The sequence below is a fragment of the Oryctolagus cuniculus genome, chromosome 4 (genome assembly GCF_964237555.1).
Source record: "Oryctolagus cuniculus chromosome 4, mOryCun1.1, whole genome shotgun sequence".
NCBI classification, from domain to species: Eukaryota; Metazoa; Chordata; class Mammalia; order Lagomorpha; family Leporidae; genus Oryctolagus; species Oryctolagus cuniculus.
Genome location: NC_091435.1, coordinates 77,582,585 through 77,608,192, shown reverse-complemented (window position 1 = coordinate 77,608,192; position 25,608 = coordinate 77,582,585). Strand labels below are relative to the sequence as shown.

Below are 25,608 nucleotides of genomic sequence, written 5' to 3'. Positions count from 1 at the left end.
ACATCAGCAGGAAGTAGCTCTAAAGACAGATCATCGTCCCTCTACCCCTCCTGGACTTTTGGGACTAATGTAACCCCATACAAATCCTGCTTTATAAAAAACAAAAGGGGGGAATGTTAGGAAACTGGTGCAGTTTTAGCCAGGTGGCCGCATGGCCCAGCTACCTGAGCCAGGCTCCACCCCCATCCTAATGGGATTCGCTGCTCCTGCTTCCCTGCCTGCCCTCAGGCAAAGTTTTAAAAGGGCCTGTTCCTGCACACGTGTTCTCTTGGCTCTACTCCCTGCTCTCTTGGCCCTTCTCTCCTGCGCTCTCTTGGTTCCTCTCTCTAGCCTCCTCCACTGGTCTCCTGGCTCTCTCTCTCGGCTCCTCTCATCTCTGTTTCTCTCTCTTATACTTTCTCTCTCTTTCCCTTCACTGCCCCTTCACTCTGGTTTGTTGGTTGTTCCCCAATAAACCCTTTCCCTTAAAAAAAATAAATGCTGGCAAGGATTTTGGAGGAAAAGGTACCCTAATACACTGGTGGTGGAAATGTAAACTAGTGCAACCACTATAGAAGACTGTATGGTGATACCTCAGAAATCTGAAAATAGATCTACCACAGGACCCAGTCATCCCACTCCTGGGAATTTACCCTAACAAAATGAAATCAGCATATGAAAGCTATTATTATCCCCATGTTTACTGCAGTTAAATTCATAATAGCTATGATATGCAATCAAGTCAGATGTCCATCATCTGATAACTAGATAAAGAAAATATGGTATATATACACTATGAAATACTACTCAGCCATAAAAAATGAAATCCTACCTTTTGCAACAAAATGGATGCAACTGGACCATTATGTTTAAATAATCCAGTCCCCAACAGACATGCATCATGTTTTCTCTGATATATGTTAGTTAATATAGAAAACAAAAAATGAATAGGAAAAAAATGGACATTTTGCGACTTTTTAAAGTTTTTATTTATATTCTTGTGGAACTATAGTCTTTCTGATTTTTACTTGTTGAATATTATGGTTAGTTGTGCATTAAGCCTATGATTATGGAGTGGACTGAAAGTATGTCTTTGCAAAAATTAAAGAAAAAAAAAAGAAAGGGAGGAAGGAGATGGATTGAGGGAGGGTGAGAAGTATAGCTATATTCTAAGAATTGTACCTACAAAATACACGAAATATGTTTTATTTATATTAATTCAATTTTTTTAAAGAAAAAAAGATATCTAAACTCTCATATTCATTGCAGGATTGTTCACAGTGTCCAAGGCTTGGAAATATTGTAAGTGTCTGTAGGTCAAAGAATGGATACACAAAAGAAGGAAATCATGCCATTGCAGCAACATGAATTAACCTTATGAGTATGCTAAATGAAAAAGCCAGGAAAAGACAAATAATGTATGATCTTACTTATATGTGGACTCTAAAAAGTCAAACCTAGAAAAAGAGAGAATACTATTTGCCACAGAAGAAGGGATAGGAAAAATTGAGAAATGCTGGTCAATGAGTACAAACATTCAGTTATAAGATGAATAAATCCTGGAGATCTAATGGATAATAGGGTGACTGTGGTTAGCAGTACCATATTATATACTTCCAGTTTGCTAAAAAAGTAGTTTCCAAGCTATTCCTAGCCCAAAGCAAAACTCTTTAAATAGGTAAGGTGACTTAGTAGCTAGCTTGACTAGCTACTTGGTAAAATTTCATAATGCAAATACTCATCAAGTTACAAAAGGGTTATTCCAATAAATCCATCATGAGTTGAAAATATCCTGTAAGTAAAAAATGCATTTAGTGCACCTAACCTTCTGAACACCAGAGCTTAGCAAAACAGTACACTCTAGGGTACTGGCTGATTTTCCAAAAAATTATTTGAATTGTTTCTTTTAAAAAATATTGAACAATTAATTGGGAGCTGCAGTTTACTGCTGCTGTTCAGCATCATGAAATCAAAACTTAAAATGTAAAGTATGGTTTTTACTGAATGTACATTGTTTTTGTACCACCATCAGGTTGAAAAAACTCGAAGTCAAATGATTGCAAATCAGAGACTATATGAAATATGTGAATCAATTAATCGTGTTGCACACTTAAATAATTTTACTTATCCATCACACCTTAATAAATATGTAAAAAAATTAACTTTCATCTTTCATGGTAAACAAAAATTAACTCAAAGTGGATCACAGGAGAAGATGCTGGGTTGTGCAACAATTTGTTAAACAGGATATAAAAAGGACAAATTGATAGCCTATGTGACATCAAAATTAATCTTTTCCCAACAAAAGATACCACTAATAAAATGAAAAATGACTCAAAAACTAGAAAACATTTTGCAAATATTATCTTACATACAAAATTTACAAAGAGCAGTAAGAGAAGTCAGTTTAAACAAAGGACAAATTACCTGAAAAGACATTTTACCAAAGATACACAGACATCAAACAAGCATGTAGAAACATGCTAAGCATCATTAGGCTCCAAAGATATACAAATTAAACCACATTTAGATATCACTGAAGACACAGAATAGATAGAATTAAAAAGTCTGACAATACCAATTATTGATAGTACGCAAAAACAAACTGAAACCTTTGGGCATGAATGGTGGAAATTCAAAATGATACTGCCCCTTCAGAGAATAGTCTGTCTTTTAAATGTATACTTACCATATGACCCAATAGATCCACTCTTGGTTAGTCACCTAAGAAAATTCTAACAAATGCTATTGTAGGACTTATAGTTTAATGCTCATAGCAGTTTTATTTATAATAGTCAAAATCTAAGCAACTTAGATTTCTATCAAGTAGTGATATGGATTAAACACATTTTTATAAATCCATAAAATAATATAGCACTCACAATGAAAAGAAACCAGGTATATGAGGAGGCTTCAAAAAGTTCACTGAAGAAATGAAATTAAAAGATAAGTTTATCATGGTGTGAAGTTTTCTTTTTAAACCAATGTAGTTTTTTCATAATAGAAATTTCCCATAAACTTTTTGAAAATCCTTCCTATACAACAATATGGATGACTCTCAAAAGCATTGTGCTAAATGGAAGAAAACAAATAAAACATACATTATAATTCCAGTTCTATGAAATTACAAAAAATGCAAAACTAAAGTGATAGCAAGTCAATGGTTGTGAGAGATTGGGATTAAGGAATGATAACTGAACACAAAAGGGCAGGAGAGGACATTTTGAGGTGTTTTTTTTTTTTTTTTTACATCATTAGTCTGCAGGTGGCTGCATAACATTTGACAATACTCACTGCATACTAAAAATAAATTTATATATATTTTACTTTATTTGTTTTGTTTTTAAACATTGAGAACTATTTAGTTAAATTACTAGCAGCAGGGAGGGACTTGGGATGCTTGTACCCCCATTACAGAGTGCATAAGTTTGAGTCCTGGCTCTGCTTTCAATTTTAGTTTCCTGCTATTGCACAACCTGGAAGTCAGCAGATAATGGCTGTTCAAGTAGTTGAGGCCCTCTGATCTAGGTGGAAGATCAGGACTGAGTTTCATGTTCCCAGCTGCTTCCTGGCCCAGTTCTGACAATTGCAGGCATGAAGGGAGTGAATCAGTAGATAGAAAATCTGTCTCTTTCTGTTTCACTGAATTTCAAACAAATGAATTTTTTTTAAAAAAGTGAATGTTACTATCAAAAAGGCAGTCTATGAGAATAATAGGGAGTTATATATTCTGGTTCCTAAGAATGTACTGGAAAAAAAGGAACAGGGATTGACAGGTAGAGAATAGTTTCTTTCTTTTTTTTTTTTAAAGGCTTATTTTTTTGAAAATCAAAGTTACAGAGAGAGGGAGAAACACACAGAGATTTTCCATCTACTGGTTCACTCTCCAATTGGCTGCAACTGCCAGGGGTAGGTCAAGTTGAAGCCAGGAGACAGGAACTTCATCTGGGTCTCCCATGTGGGTGCAAAGGCTCAAGCACTTGGGCCATCTTCTCCTGCTTTCCCAGGCATTTTAACACGGAGCTGGATCGAAAGTGGAGTAGCCAGGATTTGAACCATTGCCCATATGGGATGCCAGCACTGAAGATAGTGGTTTAACCTCCTGTGACACAGTGTCAGTCCACAGAATACAGTTTTCAAAATAGGGTATTTTTGCTTTCCTAATTGAAAGGTGAAATAATTTCATTTAGAAATAAAATGAGACTTTTCTTCCTAACCCTTGTTGATAAGGAAAATTCAAAAGAAAATATCATCCAATGGGAAATATTTTCAAGAGTTATTTTATTAATTCTTTTATTAATCCTTTTGTTTCTATAGTTGGTTTACATCTGTATTAAAGTTCAATTCATAACAAAATTAGTTCTCTATCTTATACAAGAGTGGACAAACTTTTCTATTTTATAAATGCAAAATATATTTGAATATACAAACTAACAAAATTTATCTATCTTAGAAAGAAAATTAAAAGTCCAGATTATAGGATAGGTGTGTGGCACTGCAGTTAGGTTGCTGCTTGAGATGCCCACATCTCAGAATAGAATGTCTGGTTCAATTCCCATCTAAACTTTCTATCCAGTTTCCTGCTACTATGCATGAGAAACAGCAGGTGATAGTTCAAGACCTGAGTCCCTGACACTCAATGGGGGACATCGATGGAGTACCAGGCTCCTGGCTTTGGACTAGCCCAGTCCTGGTTGATATAAAATATATTTCTACTTCTTTGAGTATGTTGGCACTTAAGAAACTGATTTTATTTCTAAAATTGTAACTCAAAATAAGCAGATTTAAGTGTGAATTTTTGTTTAATGGACTACCATACAAGGTTATAATAAAAAGTAAAAATTAAGTTTTAACCATGTTAAAAATTTTAAGAGCTAATTTTTATGTAATTTTTAATTTATTTGTACGTTATCTCATAAATACAACACTGTAACACTAATTCTTCTCACTGTACCCACCCTCCCACCCAATTTCTCTCTCCTGTTCAGTTCAAGAAAGAAAAAAAAGAAAAAGAAAGAGAAAAAAAATAAAATGAAAAAGCTAAGAAAATTGTTCAACAGTCCAGACAAGGGCTGTTCAAAGTTACTACTTCTCAAAGGTGATTTCACTTTTTTTCCCCCTTCCTCCTTTCCGTTCCTTCCTTCACCTTCTTTCCTTTTAGAAACTTAATTATCTTTAAAGAGGAACCCAAGAATGATACGTTTGCAAGCTCTTAGATATAACTATAATTTATGAGACATATAATATCCTCCACTTAATACATTAAAAGGAAGTGATTCTTGAGAACAAGTTTTACTATTGAGTCTCATGATACAATGCTTTGAGAACAGAGGTTCTACATGGAAAGTTAGTGCACAATGACTCTTGTTTATTTAACAATTAATATTCTTATGTATGACGTCAGTGATCACCTGAAGCTCTTGACATGAGGTGCCTCGGCTATGGAAGATTTTTGGATTCACTAGCTTGACAAGGCCATAAACAAAGTATAAGTTCTCTTCTTCCTTCAGAGAAAAGTACATCCTTCTTCGGTGGCTGCTTCTTTCCACTGGGGTCTCACCCACAGAGGTCCTTCATGAAGAGCATTTTTTTTTTTTTTGCCACAATGTCTTGGCTTTCCATGCCTGAAATGCTCCCCTGGGCTTTTCAGCCGGACCAGAATGCCATAAGGGCTAATTCTGAGGTCAGAGTGCTACTTAAAGTGATTGTCATTTTGAGTCTGCTGTATGGACTGCTTCCCATGTTGGAGCCTTCACTCCTTTTTGATTCTGTTATTATTTCCATATACTTAGTCCTACTTATGTGATCTCTTTAACACTTGTTCCTATCTATATGGTCACTATCACTTATCCATTTGATCTCTATAACACTTAAGCTGCTATATAATAATATATCTACATAGAAAAATAATGTATTTTAATTAATATGTCTCAGAAAAATTACATGGATTTAATAATTTTGGTTTAAAAACAGCCTTATGTTTTCTCTCTGATTTTACCACCATGTTAAAATAACATTAGCACTGGAGTAGGCACTGTGACATAATAGGTTAAGCTGCCATTTGCAAACCCTCAAATCCCATATGGGAGTACCTGTTTGAGTCCCAGCTATTCCATGTCAAATCCAACTTCCTGCTAATGCACCCTGGAAGTAGTGGAATGATGGTTGAAGTTCCAATAACCCATATCGAAGATCTAAATGGAGTTCTTGGCTCCAGTCTTTAACTGGCCTGGCTCTGACCATTGGGGCCATTTGAGAAATGAACTAGGGGAATGGAAAGCTCTCTGTCTCTATGTATCACTATGCCTTTCAAATAAATAAATAAACCTTTAAAATAAACAATGTTAGCATGATATATATTATTTTACATTTAACTTACAATTAAATAGATTTGAAAAATTTAATTCCTTAGTTGGATTAGCCTCAGTACAAGTACGCAGTATGGCTAGTGTTGCCATATAAGATAGTAGAAAATATGGAACATTTCCATCACTGTAGAAAGCCTATGGGATGGTAGTATTATAAATTATGTAAATTCAGGATTTACTTTCTCATAAAAAGCCCAATTACATTTTCACTATCAATTTTTTGCCCATACTAATATTACTTTAATATTTTAAATTATAAAATTCTGTGTTTAAACAAACATAATACTTGTTAACTGAATCAAATCTAATGTTACAAATCACAGGTTTTGATGCATTGGCTTAAACTATGATAACTAGATCTTTAATTAAATTTAAGAACTTAGTTTATTCTCAAACTGAATAAATCTCTGAATAAGTTTTGGTACCCACTGGGGCCGGTGCTGTGGTGCACTAGGTTAATCCTCCACCTGCGGCGCCGGTATCTCATATGGGCACCGGGTTCTAGTCCCAGTTGCTCCTCTTCCAGTCCAACTCTCTGTTGTAGCCTGGGAAGGCAGTGGATGGCCCAAGTGCTTCATCCCCTGCACCTGCATGGGAGACCAGGAGGAGGCACCTGGCTCCTGGCTTTGGATCGGTGCAGCTCCCGCCATTGTGGCCATTTGGGGAGTGAACCAACGGAAGGGAGACCTTTCTCTCTGTCTCTCTCTCTCACTGTTTGTAATTCTACCTGTCAAATAAGATAAATAAAAATCTTTAAAAAAAAAGTTTTGCTACACAGGAAATTCACAAGAAAAAAAATACACAGTCATTTTGTTTCTTAAATGAATGATTAATGAAACTCTTAACGTTGGACATTTGTCAGTGTGTTAAATATTTTTCAGTAAGTATAAAAGACAAAGTTATGTATTATGGGAGCCAACTAAAACTGAGAAATTGGTCATAGGTTTTGTACTTAACCTTTTCAATTCATCAGAGAATGTTATCTAATATTTATCTGTTTAAAGTGGTGATCAAAGAATACCAAACATTTGTCAGCTAATCACATCATCACTAACATTACTTTAATATCTGTTTTCCACAACTGCTAAATATGATTCTAATCTAAATCTAGCCAAATTACTTAACTTCCTGTTAAAGTTGAATCATATGATAGTGTAATGAATGTTCAAAATTTTAACTTGTCCAATCGAGGTGGCATGTACCAATGCCATCTCACTGTTCCAAGTGATCAATTTCAGTTCACAGTTGGTCATGGTGAAGGGACTGGGAGTCAAAGGGAACACATAGACAAGTCTAGTACCTGCTAACGCTAACCGATAGAATAAATAAAGGGGAGAGTGATCCAACATGGGAAGTGAGATACTCAGCAGACTCATAGAATGGCAGATGTCCTAAATAGCACTCTGGCCTCAGAATCAGCCCTAAAGGCATTCGGAGCTGGCTGAAAAGCTCATGAGAGTATTTCAGGCATGGAAAGCCAAGACACTCTGGCAAAAGATCTCTGTGAGTGAGATCTCAGTGGAAAGAACAGGTCATCAAAGAAGGAGGTACCTTTCTCTGAAGGGAGGAGAGAACCTCCACTTTGACTATGACCTGTCTAAACAAGATAAGAGTCGGAGAACTCAGAGGGCTTCCATAGCCTTGGAAACTCATGACTGGAGCATAGGGAGATTACTGATGCCATAGACAGGAGTGTCAATTGGTAAAGTCAACAACAGGAGTCACTGTGCACTTACTCCTCATGTAGGATCTCTGTCCTTAATGTGCTGTACATTGAGATTTAATGCTATAACGAGTACTCAAACAATATATTTCACTTTGTGTTTCTATGGGGGTGCAAACTGTTGAAATCCTTACTTAATGCATACTAAACTGATCCTCTGTAAAAAAAAAAAAAAAAAAAAAAAAAAGAAATTATCAATTCCCAACTTGACTCTCACTGGGATTAAACATGACAATAGGTCTGCTCTGATTTCATCATCATTTAAAAAAATCATCTATTATTTTTCACTTTATGTTTCTGTGTGGGAGCAAACTGTTGAAATCCATACTTAATGTATACTAAGCTGATCTTCTGTATATTAAGATAATCGAAAATGAATCATGATGTGAATGGAAGGGGAGAGGGAGTGGGAAAGGGGAGGGTTGTGGGTGGGAGGGACGGTATGGGGGGGAAGCCATTGTAATCCATAAGTCGTACTTTGGAAAATTATATGCATTAAATAAAAGTTTAAAAAAAAATAATAACAGAAAAAAAAATTTTTTTAACTTGTCTCAACCTGATCTGATGTTCAACTCTATTGGAAATCTCAATATATTATTGGTTTATGGCTCATGTACTAAAATGATCAGATATGTCTTGTAGTTATATCCTCAAATATTAAAACTATGAAGGGACTTCAAAAATTTTGGGAAGATGGAATTAAAAGATAAGCTTATTCTGTTACAACAAAATTTAAAATCCAAGCAAAAATTCTTCATAGTATAAATTTTCAAAAAAGATATCTTGTATAACATAAAAACTTTATGTACTTATATTTATTTTACTTAGTTATACAAGTAGTAGGAATATCTTCAGAATTATTCATGATTATGACATACTATGAAAATAAAAATTTCTTCTAACTTATTTGCATACCAAAATGACCATTGGAAGTAATCTAACACCTAAGAAATAAACTCTTAATATTATGAATAAAGTCTATACAATACATAAAATGCTCTGATTTGTAAGTAAGTAGTCCTACCTGCTTTTGCATCACTGATAGCCAAATACCAAGAGGATTCACTACCACTAAGACCTTTACTATAAGAATGCTAAAGATTCTCTTGAGGTTAGAAACAAACGCTACAATAGAAAATTATTTACATTTGAGGATAAACATAAGCAAGGAACATTTCCCAAAACAAGCCATATTCTGGGCTGTAACATAATTCTCAGTACATTTAAAAGAAATGCAAATTACCAAATGTATGGTCTCACAACAACATGATTAAATTGGTAATCAATAACAATTAAGCATGTAGGAAAGTTGTACACCAACAGTCAGGACAAGGGCCCATCAAGTCAGTCCCAAGTACTCAGAAATTAAACACAGTTCCAAAAACCCAGAAGTAAAGAATATTACAAAAAAAAAAAAAACTAAACTAAATAATATTGAAGCCATAAGGCAAAATTTATGGGAGGCTGCTCAAGCAATATTTGCAGGAAAATGAATAACTCCAGTTACAATAGAAAGAATTCAAGTAATTATCCATGCTTCTATCTTTCTTTGAAAATTTCTTTTAGTATTTAAATGGAAGAAGGGCACACATACACATAGACACAGACACAGGATGGGGAGGGGGAGAGAGAGAGAGAGAGACAGACAGACAGACAGACAGAGAGAACTGCTATCTGCTGGTTCACTTCCCAAATACCCAAAACAGCTGGGGCTAGACCAGGCTGAAGTCATGAACCAGGAACTTAATCCAGGTTTCTCACATAGATGGCAGGAATCCAACTACTTGGATCTTCATCTGCTGCCTCCTAGGGTATACATTAACAGGAAGCTAGAATCAGGAATGTAGTGTTTACTGAAACCTGGCCCTTTGATATGCAATATAATCAAAGGTGGAAGCTCAACTGTGAGGCTGTCAACCCTCAAGCTTCTATCTTAAGAAACTAGAGAAAGAAAAAGAATCTAATTTCAAAATAATTAGAAGAAGGCAAATAAAAATAAGAGCTTACATCAATGAAATAGAAAACAGAAAAACTGAGTCTATTCACAAATTCAAAAATTGGTTCTTTGAAAATATTAATAACACTACTAGATTCTAGCAATATTGATAAAGGAAAAAAGACACAATTACCAGTATCAGATACGAGACTATTCCAGCAGAACCTGTACAATGGTTGTGTATTGAGCTTGAGAAAATCTCTCACTAGAATGCAAGAAAAAAATGTGGACAAAATTTACATAAACATCTATGTAGGATTTTGGAAATTACCCAAAGCACACATCAGACTGAGAAGTGTTTGCTGAAGAAAAACTGAAACTCAGTAAGAGTAGCAGGTATCTACAGAAATTTAGCCAGGAGCTACTTCCATTCCCTTTTCCCAAGCTTTATAGGTAGTTCTACCAGAGCAAAGCAAGCCCAGATGTCTTCACTGTTCAATTCTATAAAACATTTGATGAAAAATACTAATCCTTCATGAAAATTTACAGAAAATATAGGATGGGATTCATTCTATGACATCACTATCGCTCTGTATCAAAGTTAGGTGAAGGTTACACAAGAAAACTAGAGATCAGTTCCAGTCTTGGTATCTTCTCAAGAGAAATGAGCAGGTATGGGGGGAAGAAACACTATATCCCTAAAAGCTGTGCATATGAAAATTTGTATTCATTAAATAAAAACCTTCAAACAAAAAAAAGAGAAATGAAAACACACTTCTATACAAAGACTTGTTCATAGCAACATCATTCATAATGCCTCCAAAATAGAAACAATCCAGATGTCCATCAAATTGTGAATTGAAAAAATAAAATGTAATGCATCTCTAAAATAGAGTGCTATTTAGCAATAAAAAGTACTGATTGAAATACTGATATTAGCATATTTCAAAAAGCTCATGGAAAATGTTTATCTGATGAAAAAACCACACATGAATTTAAGAACTGTTTGCACCAAAGTAGACATCTTTTAAATCAATTTTCATGAAATGTCTGAAGTATACTTGTATGTGTTAAACCTTATGAAACTCGAAATAGCTAGGTGAAATAAGTCAGATGAGAAAAGCATATAATGTATGGTTCCATGTATGTGATATATCCAGAAATGGCAAACCTATGGAAAATAAATAAGTGGGACCTGAGGCAAGTGGTATGGCTGAGAATGATATGAGGGTAATTGTAGGGAGGGCGTGATAAAAATGTTCTAAAATTAGGTTGTGGTTACAGTTGCATAACTATGCAAATTAACAATAAATAATTGAATTGTACATTATTTCCATTATATGTAAATAAAAGACCTTGAAATAGTTCAACTTGTTCATTTTTTATCTCTTTAATATCTTATGTAGATGATAATTTCCTTGAAAGACACAATCTACCAAAACTAGCATAGAGAAACAGAAAATCTGAATAAACCTGTATCTATTTTGCAAATTGAATTTTAATTCAAAATTTTCATATAAAAAAAAACTCTCTAAGGTAGATTAAGATGGCAGAGTAGGGAGGGAGCTTGCTGCTCAAGTCTAGAAGAATATAGTTTTAAAAAAAGTGGAAAGAATGCAGTCTCAGGGAAGAGTTAGGGAGAAAACAGCAAAGGAAACTCTACGAAAATTGGAGGAACACAGCAGACTTACTTGGAGGGCAAAGACGCACACAACTTAGGATCTTACCAGCCAAGGGCCTCCACACCAGCATTGAAGAGCAAGGTGAGACCTGACTGCAGCAGCCCAAGTCACTGTTTGGACCCTAGAGCTTGGAGCCCCGTGGGGGATAGTGCACCCACCAAACTAGAGGAGAAAAACAAAGGGAGGGGGCACATTTTCTGTTTTCCCAATCATCCTGCAAAGGGCATCCTGCAACAAGCTGAGAGAGTAGGCACCATTTTGTACATATGTAACAGCTGCGTCAGCTCATGTCCATGCACAGCAACCAGCTAACTAGAGACTCCTGAGTCTGGTGGGAAGAACAGACAGGGGGCTGGGTGCTGTGACTGGGAGGCTTGTGTGCCAGGACTGTGAAAATACTGAGGCTGTGTGGGAGGACTCAGGGTGTGGCTGCAGCTTTGGACAGTCATTGTGGGAGGCTCCACATGATCAGGGCTTCCTAGTTACCTGGCGAGAGACATTGCTGGGGAATCTGAGCTTATATCCAGGACTGCACAGATTCTTGTGTGGTCCTGTGGCAGAGCAGACGAATGATATACTCACTGGGGCTAGTGCCCAGGCACTGGTCTCTTTTGAGGAGAGGAGCTCAGACAAGAGGAAATGCCCCTCTGATAAAAAAAAAAAAAAAAAAAAAAAAAAAAAGGAGATTCAACACTCCAAACCTGGTGCGTCACCTCAGACACACCTTTCACCTGGAAGCACTGAACAGACCTCCCTGGTCACTCCCACCACATGCCTCTAAATATTCACTGAAAGCAAGCACTCCACTAATCCAGTCAGACACAGTCCAAAGATAAAAGCCATCATGGCAAAAAAGCAAAGAAGAAACCAATGGGTATCTCCACAAATGCCAAATAACAAATGCACCAATCCAAGAAACAAGAACAAAGAAGACAACGTGACACCCCCAAAATATCATAACTCCTCAATACTAGATTGTAGAGATGATGAGATTGAAGAAATGCTAGAAATGGAATTAAGAAAATTGAACATAGGATTACTTAGAAGTAATCAGAAGCAAATGCATGAACTAATGAAATCCATACATGACATGAAAGAAAATTTCTTCAACAAAATTGAGATCTTAAAAAGAAATCAGAAGTAATCTTAGAAATGAAGAATTCAATAGAACAAATAAAAAATACAGTGGAGAGCTCTAACAACACAACCAGGAATGAGGAAGTCAAAGTATCCCTATTTGCAGATGACATGATTCTATATATAAGGGAATCCAAAAGACTCCACCAAGAGACTATTTGAATTCATAGAAGAGTTTGGTAAAGTAGCAGGATATAAAATCAATACACAAAAATCAACAACCTTTGTATACACAGACAAAGCCATGGCTTAAAATGAACTTCTACGGTTGATCATATTCACAATAGCTAAAAAAATGGAATAAACTTAAGCAAGAATATCAAAGATCTCTACATAGAATTACAAAAAATTCAAGAAAGAAATCGCAGAAGATACAAAAAAATGGAAAAATCTTCCATGTTAATGGATTAGAAGAATCAGCATCATCAAAATGTCCATTCTTCTAAAAGCAATTTACAGATTCAATGTGATACCAAACAAAATACCAAAGATATTCTTCTCAGATCTGGAAAAAATAATGCTAAAATTCATATGGAAACACAGGAGACCTAATATAGCTAAAGGGATATTATACACAAAAACAAAGCTGGAGACATCACAATACCAGGTTTCAAGACATACTGCATACTGCAAGGTAGTTATAATCAAAACAGCCTGGTACTGGTACAAACACTGATGGATAAACCAGTGGAACAGAATAGAAAATGCCAGATATTAATCCTAACATCCATAACCAACTTATATTTGACCAAGGTGCTAAAGTCAATCTCTGGAACAAAGAACGTCTGTTCAACAAATGGCACTGGGAAAACTGGATTTCCACATGCAGGAGTATGAAGCAGGACCCCTACCTTATACTTTACATGAAAATCCATTCAAAGTGGATTAAAGACCTAAATCTATGGCCTGATACCATCAAATTACTAGAGACCATTGGGGAAATCCTGCAAGACATTGGCACAGGCAGAGAGTTCTTGGAAAAGATCCCAGAGACACAGGCAATCAAAGCTAAAATCACCAAAAGGGATTATACACATTGAGAAGCTTCTGTACTGAAAAAGAAACACTCAGCAAAGTGAAGAGGCAACTGACAGAATGGGAGAAATTATATGCAAACAATGCAACTGATAAAGGATTAATAACCAAAATATATATAAAGAGATCAAGAAACTCTACAACAACAAAACAACCCAAGAAATTGGCCAAGGAATTAAACAGACATATTTCAAAAGAAGAAATTCAAATGGCCAACAGACATATGAAAAAAAATGCTCAGGATCACAAGCCAACAGGGAAATGCAAATTCAAACCAACAAACAAGGTACCCTAATCCACTGTTGGTGGGGATGTAAACTTGTACAGCCACTGTGGAAGACTGAATGGAGATACCTCAGAAATCTCAATATAGACTTACTATATGATCCAGCCATTCCACTCCTGGGAATTTACCCAAAGGAAATGAAATCAGTATATGAAAGAGTTATCTGTATTCACATGTTTATTGCAGCTCAATTCACAATAGCTAAGATATGAGCAACCCAAATGCCTGTCAACTGTTGACTGGATAAAGAAATTGTGGGATATGTACACTATGGAATACCATGCAGAGGTAAAAAAAAAATGAAATCTGGTTATTTACAACAAAATGGATGAATCTGGAAAACATCATACTTAGTGAAATAAGCCAGTCCCAAAGGGACAAATACCATTTGTTCTCCTTGACTTGTGATCATTAATAGAGCACCTAAAATCCTATCTGTAGAAGTGAAATTGACACTTTGAGAAGCAATGATTTGAAGAGCTCTTGTCTTGATTGTTGAGGAACAGTTTTTTTTTTTTTTTAATGGAGAATAGGACTGGGAATGGGAGAGAGAGGAGGAGGTGGGCTGGGATGGTGGGTATGATGGGAAGAATTACTATATTCCTAAAGCTGTACTTATGAAATTTGTACTCATTAAATAAACAGTTTCTTTGGGGGAAAATGTTAACAGAACTGACAAATACCAAAAAAAAATTTAAAAAAACCCTCTATATTTTAGGCATGGAAAGCCAAGACACTCTGGCAAAAAAAAAACAAAAAAAAAAACAAAAAAAAACAAAAAAAAAAAAACAAAAAAAAAAAAAACAAAAAAAAACAAAACCTAAATGAAAGATCTCCGCGAGTGAGATCCCAGTGGAAAGAACAGGTCATCAAAGAAGGAGGTACCTTTCTCTGAGGGTAGGAGAGAACTTCCACTCTGACTATGACCTTGTCTAAATATGATCAGAGTCGGTGAACTCAAAAGGCTTCCATAGCCTTGGCTACTCATGACAAGAGCCTAGGGTGATTACTGATGCCATAAACAAGAGTGTCAATTTGTTAAGTCAATAGCAGGAGTCACTGTGCACTTATTCCTCATGTAGGATCTCTGTCCTTAATGTGCTGTACATTGTGGTTTAATGCTATAACTAGTACTCAAACAGTATTTTTCACTTTATGTTTCTATGTGGGTGCAAACTGTTGAAATCTTTACTTAATATATACTAAACTGATCTTCTGTATATAAAGAGAATTGAAAATGAATCTTGATGTGAATGGAAGGGGAGAGGGAGCGGGAAAGGGTAGGGTTGCGGGTGGGAGGGAAGTTATGGGGGGGAAGTCATTGTAATCCATAAGCTGTACTTTGGAAATTTATATTCATTAAATAAAAAAAAATTAAAAAAATAAAAAACCCTCTAGGCCAAGGTGGCCTTACTGGTTAATTCTGTCAAACATCTGCAAAAGAACAATGTCAATCTTATACAAACTTTTGCAGAAAACAAAGGTAGCAGGAACTTCTTTTGGCTCATTTTATGAGGACTAATAAACTTTGATACCAAAATCTGACAAATATTTCACAGAAAAAGATATGGTGAGGATCTTCTCTAATCATCTATATTGTAATTTGGGGTTCTATTCACTTCCTGTGTTTGGATGTATATGTCTTTCTCCAAATTGGGGAAGTTTTCTGCTATTATTTTAATGAATATGTTTTCTAAGCTATTCTTTTTTTAATTCTTCAGAACTCTTAAGACTTGTATATTTCACTGCTTGATGTTACCCCATAATTCCCAATGTTTTTCTTCTCATTTTTTCCTTCCTTTTGTTGCCTGACAGAGATATTTCAAAAGACCTCAGATACCCTATCTTCTGTTTCATCAAATCTGCTGTTAAGGATTTCAACTGTATTTTTTATTTGGTTTATGGAATATTTCACTTCTAATATTTCTGTTTGGTTCTTTTTCAGTATCTCTATTTCTTTGCTGATTTTCTCATCCATGTCATGCACTGATTTCCTAACCTCATTTAACTGTTTCTCTATTTGGGAGTAACCTTATAATCATTCTTTTGAATTGTTTGGCATTTCATCAATCTCACATCACAGTTCAATACTAGCTTCTTGTGTTTCTACACTGATTTTTGTTTTTATGGCTTCTGGAGGATGTTTCTTTTTTTGATTAAGGGTTTTATTCCTGGCTTGATTAAGGGTTTATTCTGAGTCTTGATGGAGTACCTAAGGCTTATATATGAGCATCTAGGATGTGTATTGAGTGGTGTCAGGGAGCTCTGGCCCCCATAATTTGTCCATATGTCAAGAGTCCAGAGTGACACCCAAGATGGGTGTGGCAGAACACCTCTGGCTGTCGCTCCCCGTCTTCATGGAGGAACGACACAGGACCCTGCGCTGTTCTTTTGTCTGCTCGGCCCTCCCCGGGTTTGCTGCTGGTTCTTCCCGGGTTGGCTACCGACCCTTCCACCTCCGTGGAAGGGCGGTTCCCCCTAGCCACTTTCCCCACTTCCGCGGGGGAGCGGCACACTGCCGGCCGGCTCTCTCGGGGGCTGCACAGGTGTTCCTTCAGATAGATGTTCCCCTTAGATGTTCCTGGTGCATGTTGTCTCTCTCCTCCTTTATAGTCCTCTTCCACCAATCCCAACTCTGCTACCCACACGCCGAGTACGCTGCTCTCCTCCAATCAGGAGCAGGTCCTGCTGCTTATTGGTTGAACTGGAGGCAGCTGGGTAGAAGTTGTTACTCCCTTCTCAGCGCCATATTGTGGGAGAGCAGATGCATAGAATAAGTCTTAATTCCAGTAACAGTCTAGTCCGAGTTGCTCCCAGTTGCTCCCCACATCTGGCTTTAGTTATTGGGTGTAGGGGTGATGTTGGAGCCAACTGGTGTGTTGGAAAAGTCAGCTTTTCTCTGTGCCAAGGTGAACTAACTGTTTTACAGCTAAGAGTGACCTCATGGTTCCAAAGCACTTTCAATCATCCAGGTGTGACCACCATCCTAAGTACCCACTCATTCTGCAGAGTATGTCCCCTGACTCCACTATGAGATCATTCCCCAGGAAATACGGAATTCTACAGTAACATTGAGTGTGTGCATGGGAACTCAGTTGCAACCTACAATTTTCAATAGGTCGGGGGACAAGAGGCAGTAGAAAGAGGATGGCTTTCAATTCTAATGAGGCTTGCCTCACTTTCATAGTACTACAGGCTACCTAGCTTCCCTGCCTTTAATGTCTGCAGCAGGACAGAGCGCTGTGTGGGTCTGGGTTCCAGGGCTATTGATGCCCTGCTGTGCCCAGTTGGAGATGTGGGGCCCCATTTGCCCTCCTAGAATGCAGAAATGTCTCTGAGACTCCTGGAAAGAAAATAGGCAAGAACTCCTTACAAGCAGTTCCCCTCTCAAGTTGCTGCCTCCCTGCCACAATTCTTGCCTTGAAAGTAGGCGAGGGAACTGTGTGTGCTCCCCCTCTGAGGTCCTGGAGCCCCGAGTTTTTGAAGGAACACTCTTCACTGAGCTATGGTCTGTGACAGAGGTTTCCTCTCTGGGGAGGCTCGTTCAGGTGACAAGTTTGTGCAGATGCACTTTGCCTATCCTTTCCTGTTAACCCTCTTCCCAGCAACAGGGAATCCCCTGGCCCTGGGGCCTCAGATACCACTTTATACCTTTTTTTCACTCTATATAATCTACTATGCCTGTTATAGATGTCTTACTGTGTTCCTGCTTTTTTTCCTACTGCTTCTGGTACTCTTCCCCAGGCATGGAGCTAGAGCCACAGTTGCTTTGGAGTATTTTGGTAGAGAAGGAGGCAAACACTGGACTTCTCTATACAGCCAACTTCAATCTCCAGAGTTCTGCTTTTGTAATATACCAAGCCACACACACAAATACCACCTGTCCCTCATCATGTTACCCTGTTAGGACCAAGGCTCAAGGAACTGATGGAAGGTGTTGATTTAGCTGCTGTTCTGCTCTCAGAAATAAACCGTGGTTCTGACCCAGAGACCTATTTTTTGTCATAAAAACATAAAACTGGCAGAATATTTACTAACTTGTAAGAGGAGAAAAGTCTCACACTCCTCACAGTTTCTGACTTAAAAGTTTCCACATGGTAGATTCTTAAAAAAGTAAACAATTAGTAATTAATGAAAAAATAGGGATAGTTAGCTAACATTTGCTAGATTGATCCTTGATATTCTCTCTCCTCATTAGACTTAGGCCAATTAAGATTTTTGACATCAAATAGTTGTCAAATATTTCTTACAATAATTAAATTATGGTTGTCCTTATATTTTTTGTTTTCTTTGATATCTAATGTATATATGATTTTTGCTTCCTTTAATATTTAAATGTAGCTACAGAGTCACTGACATGAAGTACTATTCAAATAATAATCTGCTTCATAAAGTGAATGAGGGATTGCATGGTCAGTCAGCTTGAGTTGGGTGGAAAAGGTGGAACTGAGAAAAGGAAAAATGTTACAGATCTTGGTCAAATCAAATGGATGTATAATCAGATAACAATGACAAACATAAACAGGAAATGTCTTTTACATACATTTTACAATTTGAAGCCATGAACGAGGTGGCACGTTTTCAGAGACTCTTAATTCTGATATCCCCTGCCTTTGTAGATCCATCAATTGAGAATGAAAACCTGAAAATAGTTTGAACTGAGCCACATTCCATGGTAACTACTTAGGCTAAAAATAGTCATTCCTACCATATTAAATAATGGGACTACTCATATAGTGTTACACTAAAATGGAGACTATGTCTGAACCTTGCATGATTTGCAAGTATAAGTAGAATTTAACTTGAGCTGCTTTTTGTAAATGCCAATATTAAAGAAAAACAGAAATTAAGCTCAACCAATCAAAAGCAGCCAATTAACATATACTTGTACAGGCTACTTCAAAAAGCTCATGGAAGATGAAATTAAAAGGCAGGTTTATTTTGGTCAGAAAATTTCGAAATCCATGCATTCAAGGGGTTTTCACAAAGGTCATGGAAACTGTATATTATGAAAAGACTATGAAGAGATTTCAAAAACTTTTTGTGCTAAAATAAATTTATCTTAATTTTCTATAAACCTTTTTAAGTACCCTCATATAACTAGGAACTTTACAACAGTATATATAATGTAACTGTACAACTATAATTAATCAAATGTACATTTGATCTATATTTTATATATAGGCTTTATTTCTTTATCCTATAAAGCCCTCCTCCTTGAGTTCTCTCTGTAGAACTCCTGAATTACTTTGGGTTTAGAGCTAATTCATGATTCACTATACAAATAAACTCCCTATGGCCGGCGCCGCGGCTCACTAGGCTAATCCTCCGCCTAGCGGCGCGGGCACACCGGGTTCTAGTCCCGGTTGGGGCACCGGATTCTGTCCCGGTTGCCCCTCTTCCAGGCCAGCTCTCTGCTGTGGCCAGGGAGTACAGTGGAGGATGGCCCAGGTGCTTGGGCCCTGCACCCCATGGGAGACCAGGAAAAGCACCTGGCTCCTGGCTCCTGGCTCCTGCCATCGGATCAGCGCGGTGCGCTGGCCGCAGCGCGCCGGCCGCGGCGGCCATTGGAGGGTGAACCAACGGCAAAAGGAAGACCTTTCTCTCTGTCTCTCTCTCACTGTCCACTCTGCCTATCAAAAAATAAAAAAAATAAAAATAAAAATAAAATAAAACAAATAAACTCCCTAAAAATTTTTATTGTTCCTCAATTTACTTTTTAAACTATAGGCTGTTCCACTGTCCCTTATCCTCTCCCTTCATCTATTGGCTATTTTTTTTATTTTTATTTTTTTTATTTTTTTGACAGGCAGAGTTAGACAGTGAGAGAGAGATGCAGAGAGAAAGGTCTTCCTTTGCCGTTGGTTCACCCTCCAATGGCCGCCGCGGGCACACCGTGCTGATCTGAAGGCAGGAATCAGGTACTTATCCTGGTCTCCCATGGGGTGCAGGGCCCAAGCACTTGGGCCATCGTCCACTGCCTTCCCGGGCCACAGCAGAGAGCTGACCTGGAAGAGGGGCAACTGGGACAGAATCTGGCACCCCGACCGGGACTAGAACCCGGTGTGCCGGCGCCGCAAGGCGGAGGATTAGCCTGTTGAGCCGCGTTGCCGGCCCATCTATTGGCTACTAATACCAGATTTCCCATCTGAAACTTTCTAATCAAGAAGTAAGTTCCTGTATATAGGTTCACAGATTCTCAATTCTGATGTTTCCCTGCCTCCACAATTCCTTGCAGAAAACTGCAGGAACACACATATAATTTTTCTAACTATTCCCCCTTACTGCTGGCCTCAGGAAGTTCTCTTAGGTCTTACCATACTTAACTTTGGAAGCAGAGAAATAGAGCCAATATAAAAAGAAGTAGATTATTTGATAACACTTAATTTCAAATTAGTACAGATGAAATATGTACAAAATGGCATTAGCAAAATTCTTAGTAATCAAGAAAATGTAGTCTAATTCTTATTTCCTATCATATACATAAATAAATTCTGGCTAGATTGAAGACTGAAATCCTGGGGCCGGCGCCATGGCGCAGTGGGTTAACACCCTGGCCTGAGGTGCCAGCATCCCATATGGGTGCTGGTTCTAGTCCTGGCTGCTCCTCTTCCCATCCAGCTCTCTGCTATGGCCTGGGACAGCAGTGGAAGATGGCCCAAGTCCTTGGGCCCCTGTGCCCAAATGGGAGACCCGGAAGAAGCTCCTGGCTCTTGGCTTTGGATTGGTGCAGCTCCAGCCGTTGCAGCCATCTGGGGAGTGAACCAGCAGATGGAGGACTTCTCTCTCTCTCTCTACCTCTCTCTGTAACTCTTTCATATAAGTAATAAAATAGACTGAAATCCTGACATTAGCCACAAAATGGATGGAACTGGAGATCTTTACCATAGGTGAAATGAACCAGATATAAAAAGATAAATTCCATGTGTTTTCTTTCATATGTGGAAGTTAATATATAGAGTATAAAAATGTGTAGATGCCATATTATTTGGTATACAGATGGCTACAAATGTTGTCTTCACTGAATTATACCCTCAACATAAAAACATACCCTTCTTTCTTCATTTTATGATCCTTGCCATGAATCCCACATTATGTGATATAATATCCCCTCTTTGAAGAAAAATAGTAAGTACATATATATATTATATATGAAGTGAATATGGTAAACATTAATTGTTAAATCTAAAATATATTAAAAATAAATAACAATAGAAAGACATAAAACATTTAAAAATTATGTACAGGAAAATTCACCTAAACAAAATCATAAAACAGGCAATAGTAGGGAAAATATTTGGAAGTTATATCACAGAAGAAGCTAACTTCCTTAATATGTAAACAGTTTTCACAAGTCTCTAAGGCCAACAAATCTGTAGGAAATGAAGAGTAGAAACAGAAATGTCACAGTCCACGAAAAGGTGTTCAGTTTTACCTAATGTATGAGAAAAGTATACTAATATTATAATAATATTCTACTTTCTATTTGACAAATTGACAATTATCAGCAAACTTTGATTATGCACAGTTGTTAGGAAGGTTGTAGGAAACCAGGAATTCTTAAACACTGCTAATAAAAGTATAGTTTAGCACATCTGTGGAGGGCTAAACCCTAGGAATAAGAGTTAATTAGAATTAGACATGAAAGGGGATAAAATTTAAGGCTGGCATTGTGGTATAGAAAGGAAGGTGGATGGAGTATAGGAGTAAGGGATGAAGGGAGAAAGGGCAGAATGGGAAGTATCATTATGCTCTTAAAACTGTATATATGAAAAAAAAACTGTATATATGAAATACATGAAATTTGTTCCCTTTATATTAATTAATATAAAAAAGAAAAAAGCAGATACAAACAAAAAAATCAGACTTGTGTATTTGAACACAATATAATTTAACAAAAACCAAGACAAGTAGAAGATGTAGTTACCAAATGTGGAGGTATAAATCACATATTTAAAGTGACTATATTCAATATATTCAAGGCAATAAAGGACAAGAATGATAATTCAATAATAGAAGATTTAAAAGAAATGGAAAGTCTACTACTGAAAAATAAAAACTAAAATTGAATTCCTTTGGTGTATCTACCATTAAACACAGATGAAAGGGAATTAGTGAACAACTCAAGAGAAAATATCCAGAATGAAACACAAGGAGAAAAGGGACAGTAAATACAAAATTAAACAAATCATAAAATATAAGGATATCTTTATAATCTCCTAAAAGTGGAAACACAATCTCAAACTTGACATTAAGAAGAACAAATAACCAGTTTAAGTTTAAATTATGATTTGTCTTATATCATGGTTCAATCTAATAAGAATCCAGGTAAGGACCTTTTCCCATTTTTAGAAATTCACCTGAGCATTTAAAAAGAAACGTCTAAAGCATCAAATATATTAGCTGAAAATGCAAATCAGAAAGAAATTCTAATTACTTACATTCCATATGCTGAACTTACAGCAAGACTAGTAATCTGTTGAGGAGGTTCACCATCTACCCACACCAACTGAATAACAAGTTCTGCTTGGTACCCTGGAGGCATTCGTACTGGTCGTGTCTTAACACTAGGAGAAAGTGAAAAATAATTCTATCACACACTGCTTATTTGTATAGAATCATCCTATATACATATACAACACCAGACACTGGAGGTAGCACACAGGTGGACAGTGTCTTGTAGTTTTCTCAAAATACACTGAGCTACTTAAGATTGCTTTGTTATTTCTTTAAGTAGCTTCACAGTCAGGTCCACAACTTCAACTGGCCTACATAATTTACTTTTTAAAAACTTCTTTAAAATAGTATTTACATTATTTTTATAATGTAATACTTGTATTTCTTATATATGAGAACATATAAGTTATAGAATAACAAAAAGAATGACCATTAACCTACTACTCAACTAAAAAGTTAAATATTCCCAATGAATTCAGAATTCCTAATCTTGTCTTCTACATTTGTTTCACTTGTAGTTTTGTCCATTATGATAGCAACTCCTATCTTTCAGTCACTGAGTCAAAAAACCTAAAGTCATCCTTGAGTAAATCATACTCTTATACTTTATACCTAATCAATTATCAAATGCTGTTGATGCTACCTTCAAAATATATCAAGAACTTCACTTCTCTAATGCTAGCACCCTAATTATAGATGCAAATAAAAATATAGGATGCCCATTTAAATTTAAATTAAATAATAAAAAGTGTAATTAAGAATGGCCAGTGGGATATACTGATATTAAAAAATGCTAATTGCTTATCTGAAATTCAGATTTAAATTAGTATGTTACATTTTATTTGTTAAATCTGGGAGCCATTAACTTCATGTGTAATTGGTTTACTGGAATAAACTCCTACATGGTTTCTCAGCTTCTATGATTCCCTTCCATCCCTAAATCAATTTCCAACACAGCCACTAAAGTGATCTATTCAAAATTTAAATCTGATCATGTCATTTCTGTAGTTCTCAAACTCCTGTAATACTCACCATTCTCCATTTATAATATAAAGCAAGGTATTAGTTGGCCATATAATACTTTATTTTCCATCTTGCCCCACCTCTATTTGGTCTAACTATACTGAGCTTGATCCTGTTCCTCAAACACGCCAAGCACTTCAAAGTCTTTTCTCTAGCTGTTCCTTCTGCTTGGAACATTCTTCTACCTGATACTCTTGGGCTAATTTCTTCACTTTAAGTTTTTCTTTAAATCTAAGTCTTTCATACCAGGAAGCACATGGCAATAAAATAATCCTGTATTTACACAAACATGTATATAATTATAAGATTTGTAATATTGCTAAGAAAAACAAAACAAAGACATGGCTAGTTGAAATGATTATTTATATAGCTAATGTATATAATAGTCTCAGCAAAGAAAAGTGATTTGAGGATGGATGCCTACATATAATTTAGTAAAAGGTGAATAATATACAATTCAAGAATTACACAATGTAATGTAATTCACAGAACAAAATACTTAGATCAGTTTTGCTGCTTGGTTTCTAGGCACTAACCACACAGTATAGGATTTATATTGATTATTATTACCTACTGATTATCTTAATGATCCTTAAGAGTATCTGCATTATTCAAGTCACCATTTGTATTACACTTCAACAACTGTTACTGATTACTCCATTTCTACTATTAGATCTTTGTTGATTTCCCTGGTTTTCCTTTGTCATCAGCCCTATCTTTTAAATGTTTACCTTAAAATCTTGTTCAGGGGCCAGTGCTGTGGCTGAGTGGGTTAAAGCTGCGGCTTGCAGTGCTGGCATCCCATATGGCCTTTGGTTCAAGTCCTGGCTGATCCACTTCTAATCCAGCTCCCTGCTAATGTGCCTGGGAAATCAGTAGAGGATGCCCCACATCCTTACTCCCCTAAACCAACGTGGGAAACCTGGAAAAAGCTCCTGGCTTCATCCTGGCCTAGCCCCAGCCACTGCGGCCATTTGGTGAGTGAACAAGTGGTTGGAAGATCTGTCTCTCCATCTCTCTCTCTGTTACTCTGCCTCACAAATAAATAAATCTTTAAGAATTTTTTTTAACTTTTACAGAAAAATATTTATGTAATTAAAAACTCACACTTCAGTGATAGATCTTCTAAGCTAATAAAAAATCAATGTACAGTTCTTCCTTGAACTTTTTATCCTTTTTTTAGTTTTCATTTCAATACAAATTTGTTAAATGAAATAAAGAGATATGAAGGGAAAATTAAATACTTAAAATTATATTTGAAAATTTTTGATTAGCTAAAAATTTGAGGTATGTTTCCTCTAGAGTAGATTGTCCTCCCATTAATATTTACTTATATTTCCTTTTTTTTGTAAACTTCACAAGGAAAGTAGTCTTGGGAGGAAAATCAATGATAACAAAGCTTAGAAGCTACTGATTATGTAGATTTTGTATCTAAATCTTGTATCTTGAAATCCTGTATCTAAATTTTCTGAAAGTGTTTCATAAGATATGAGGAAACTAGCAAAGTTCCCTGAGTAGCAGATAGTAGATGCAGATATTTTCACATAGGGACCAAAGAAATTCTTTGTTTATTAGGGTTAATTCTCCAACCAGTTAAAACTAGAAACATTTGGTTTGACAGTGTAGAAGAAGTAATTAATAACTTATAATCCATTACTAAAGGTGACCAAAAGAATTAAGATAAATATTATTATGGTATTTATTAACTTTATTTTCATTTGATTGTGGTACTAAACTTTGTTAGATGTATTGTGAGAACATAATTTATTAATAAATCACCAATAAGTAAATGTGATTCATTACATTAACAAACTGAAGAAGAAAAACCATATGACTATCTCTAGATGCAAAGAAAACATCTGATAAAATACAACATTGTTTCATGATGAAAACCTTAAGCAAATTGGGTATTGAAGGAACATTCCTCAACACAATCAAGGTAATTTATGACAAACCCACAGCCAGCATCCTACCGAATGGGG

The 25,608-nt window shown here is 36.3% G+C and overlaps 1 protein-coding gene across 14 annotated transcripts in view; it reads right to left on the bottom strand.

Annotated features, from left to right (window-relative positions):
• STXBP5L (syntaxin binding protein 5L) overlaps window positions 1-25,608 on the bottom strand; it is a 426,109-nt gene that overhangs the window by 145,336 nt on the left and 255,165 nt on the right. For all 14 annotated transcript variants that reach the window (XM_051859274.2, XM_051859272.2, XM_051859275.2 and 11 more), the window contains one exon: window positions 22,588-22,713. In XM_051859274.2, the coding sequence (XP_051715234.1) occupies window positions 22,588-22,713 (126 nt within the window). The remainder of the gene's footprint in view (window positions 1-22,587; window positions 22,714-25,608) is intronic.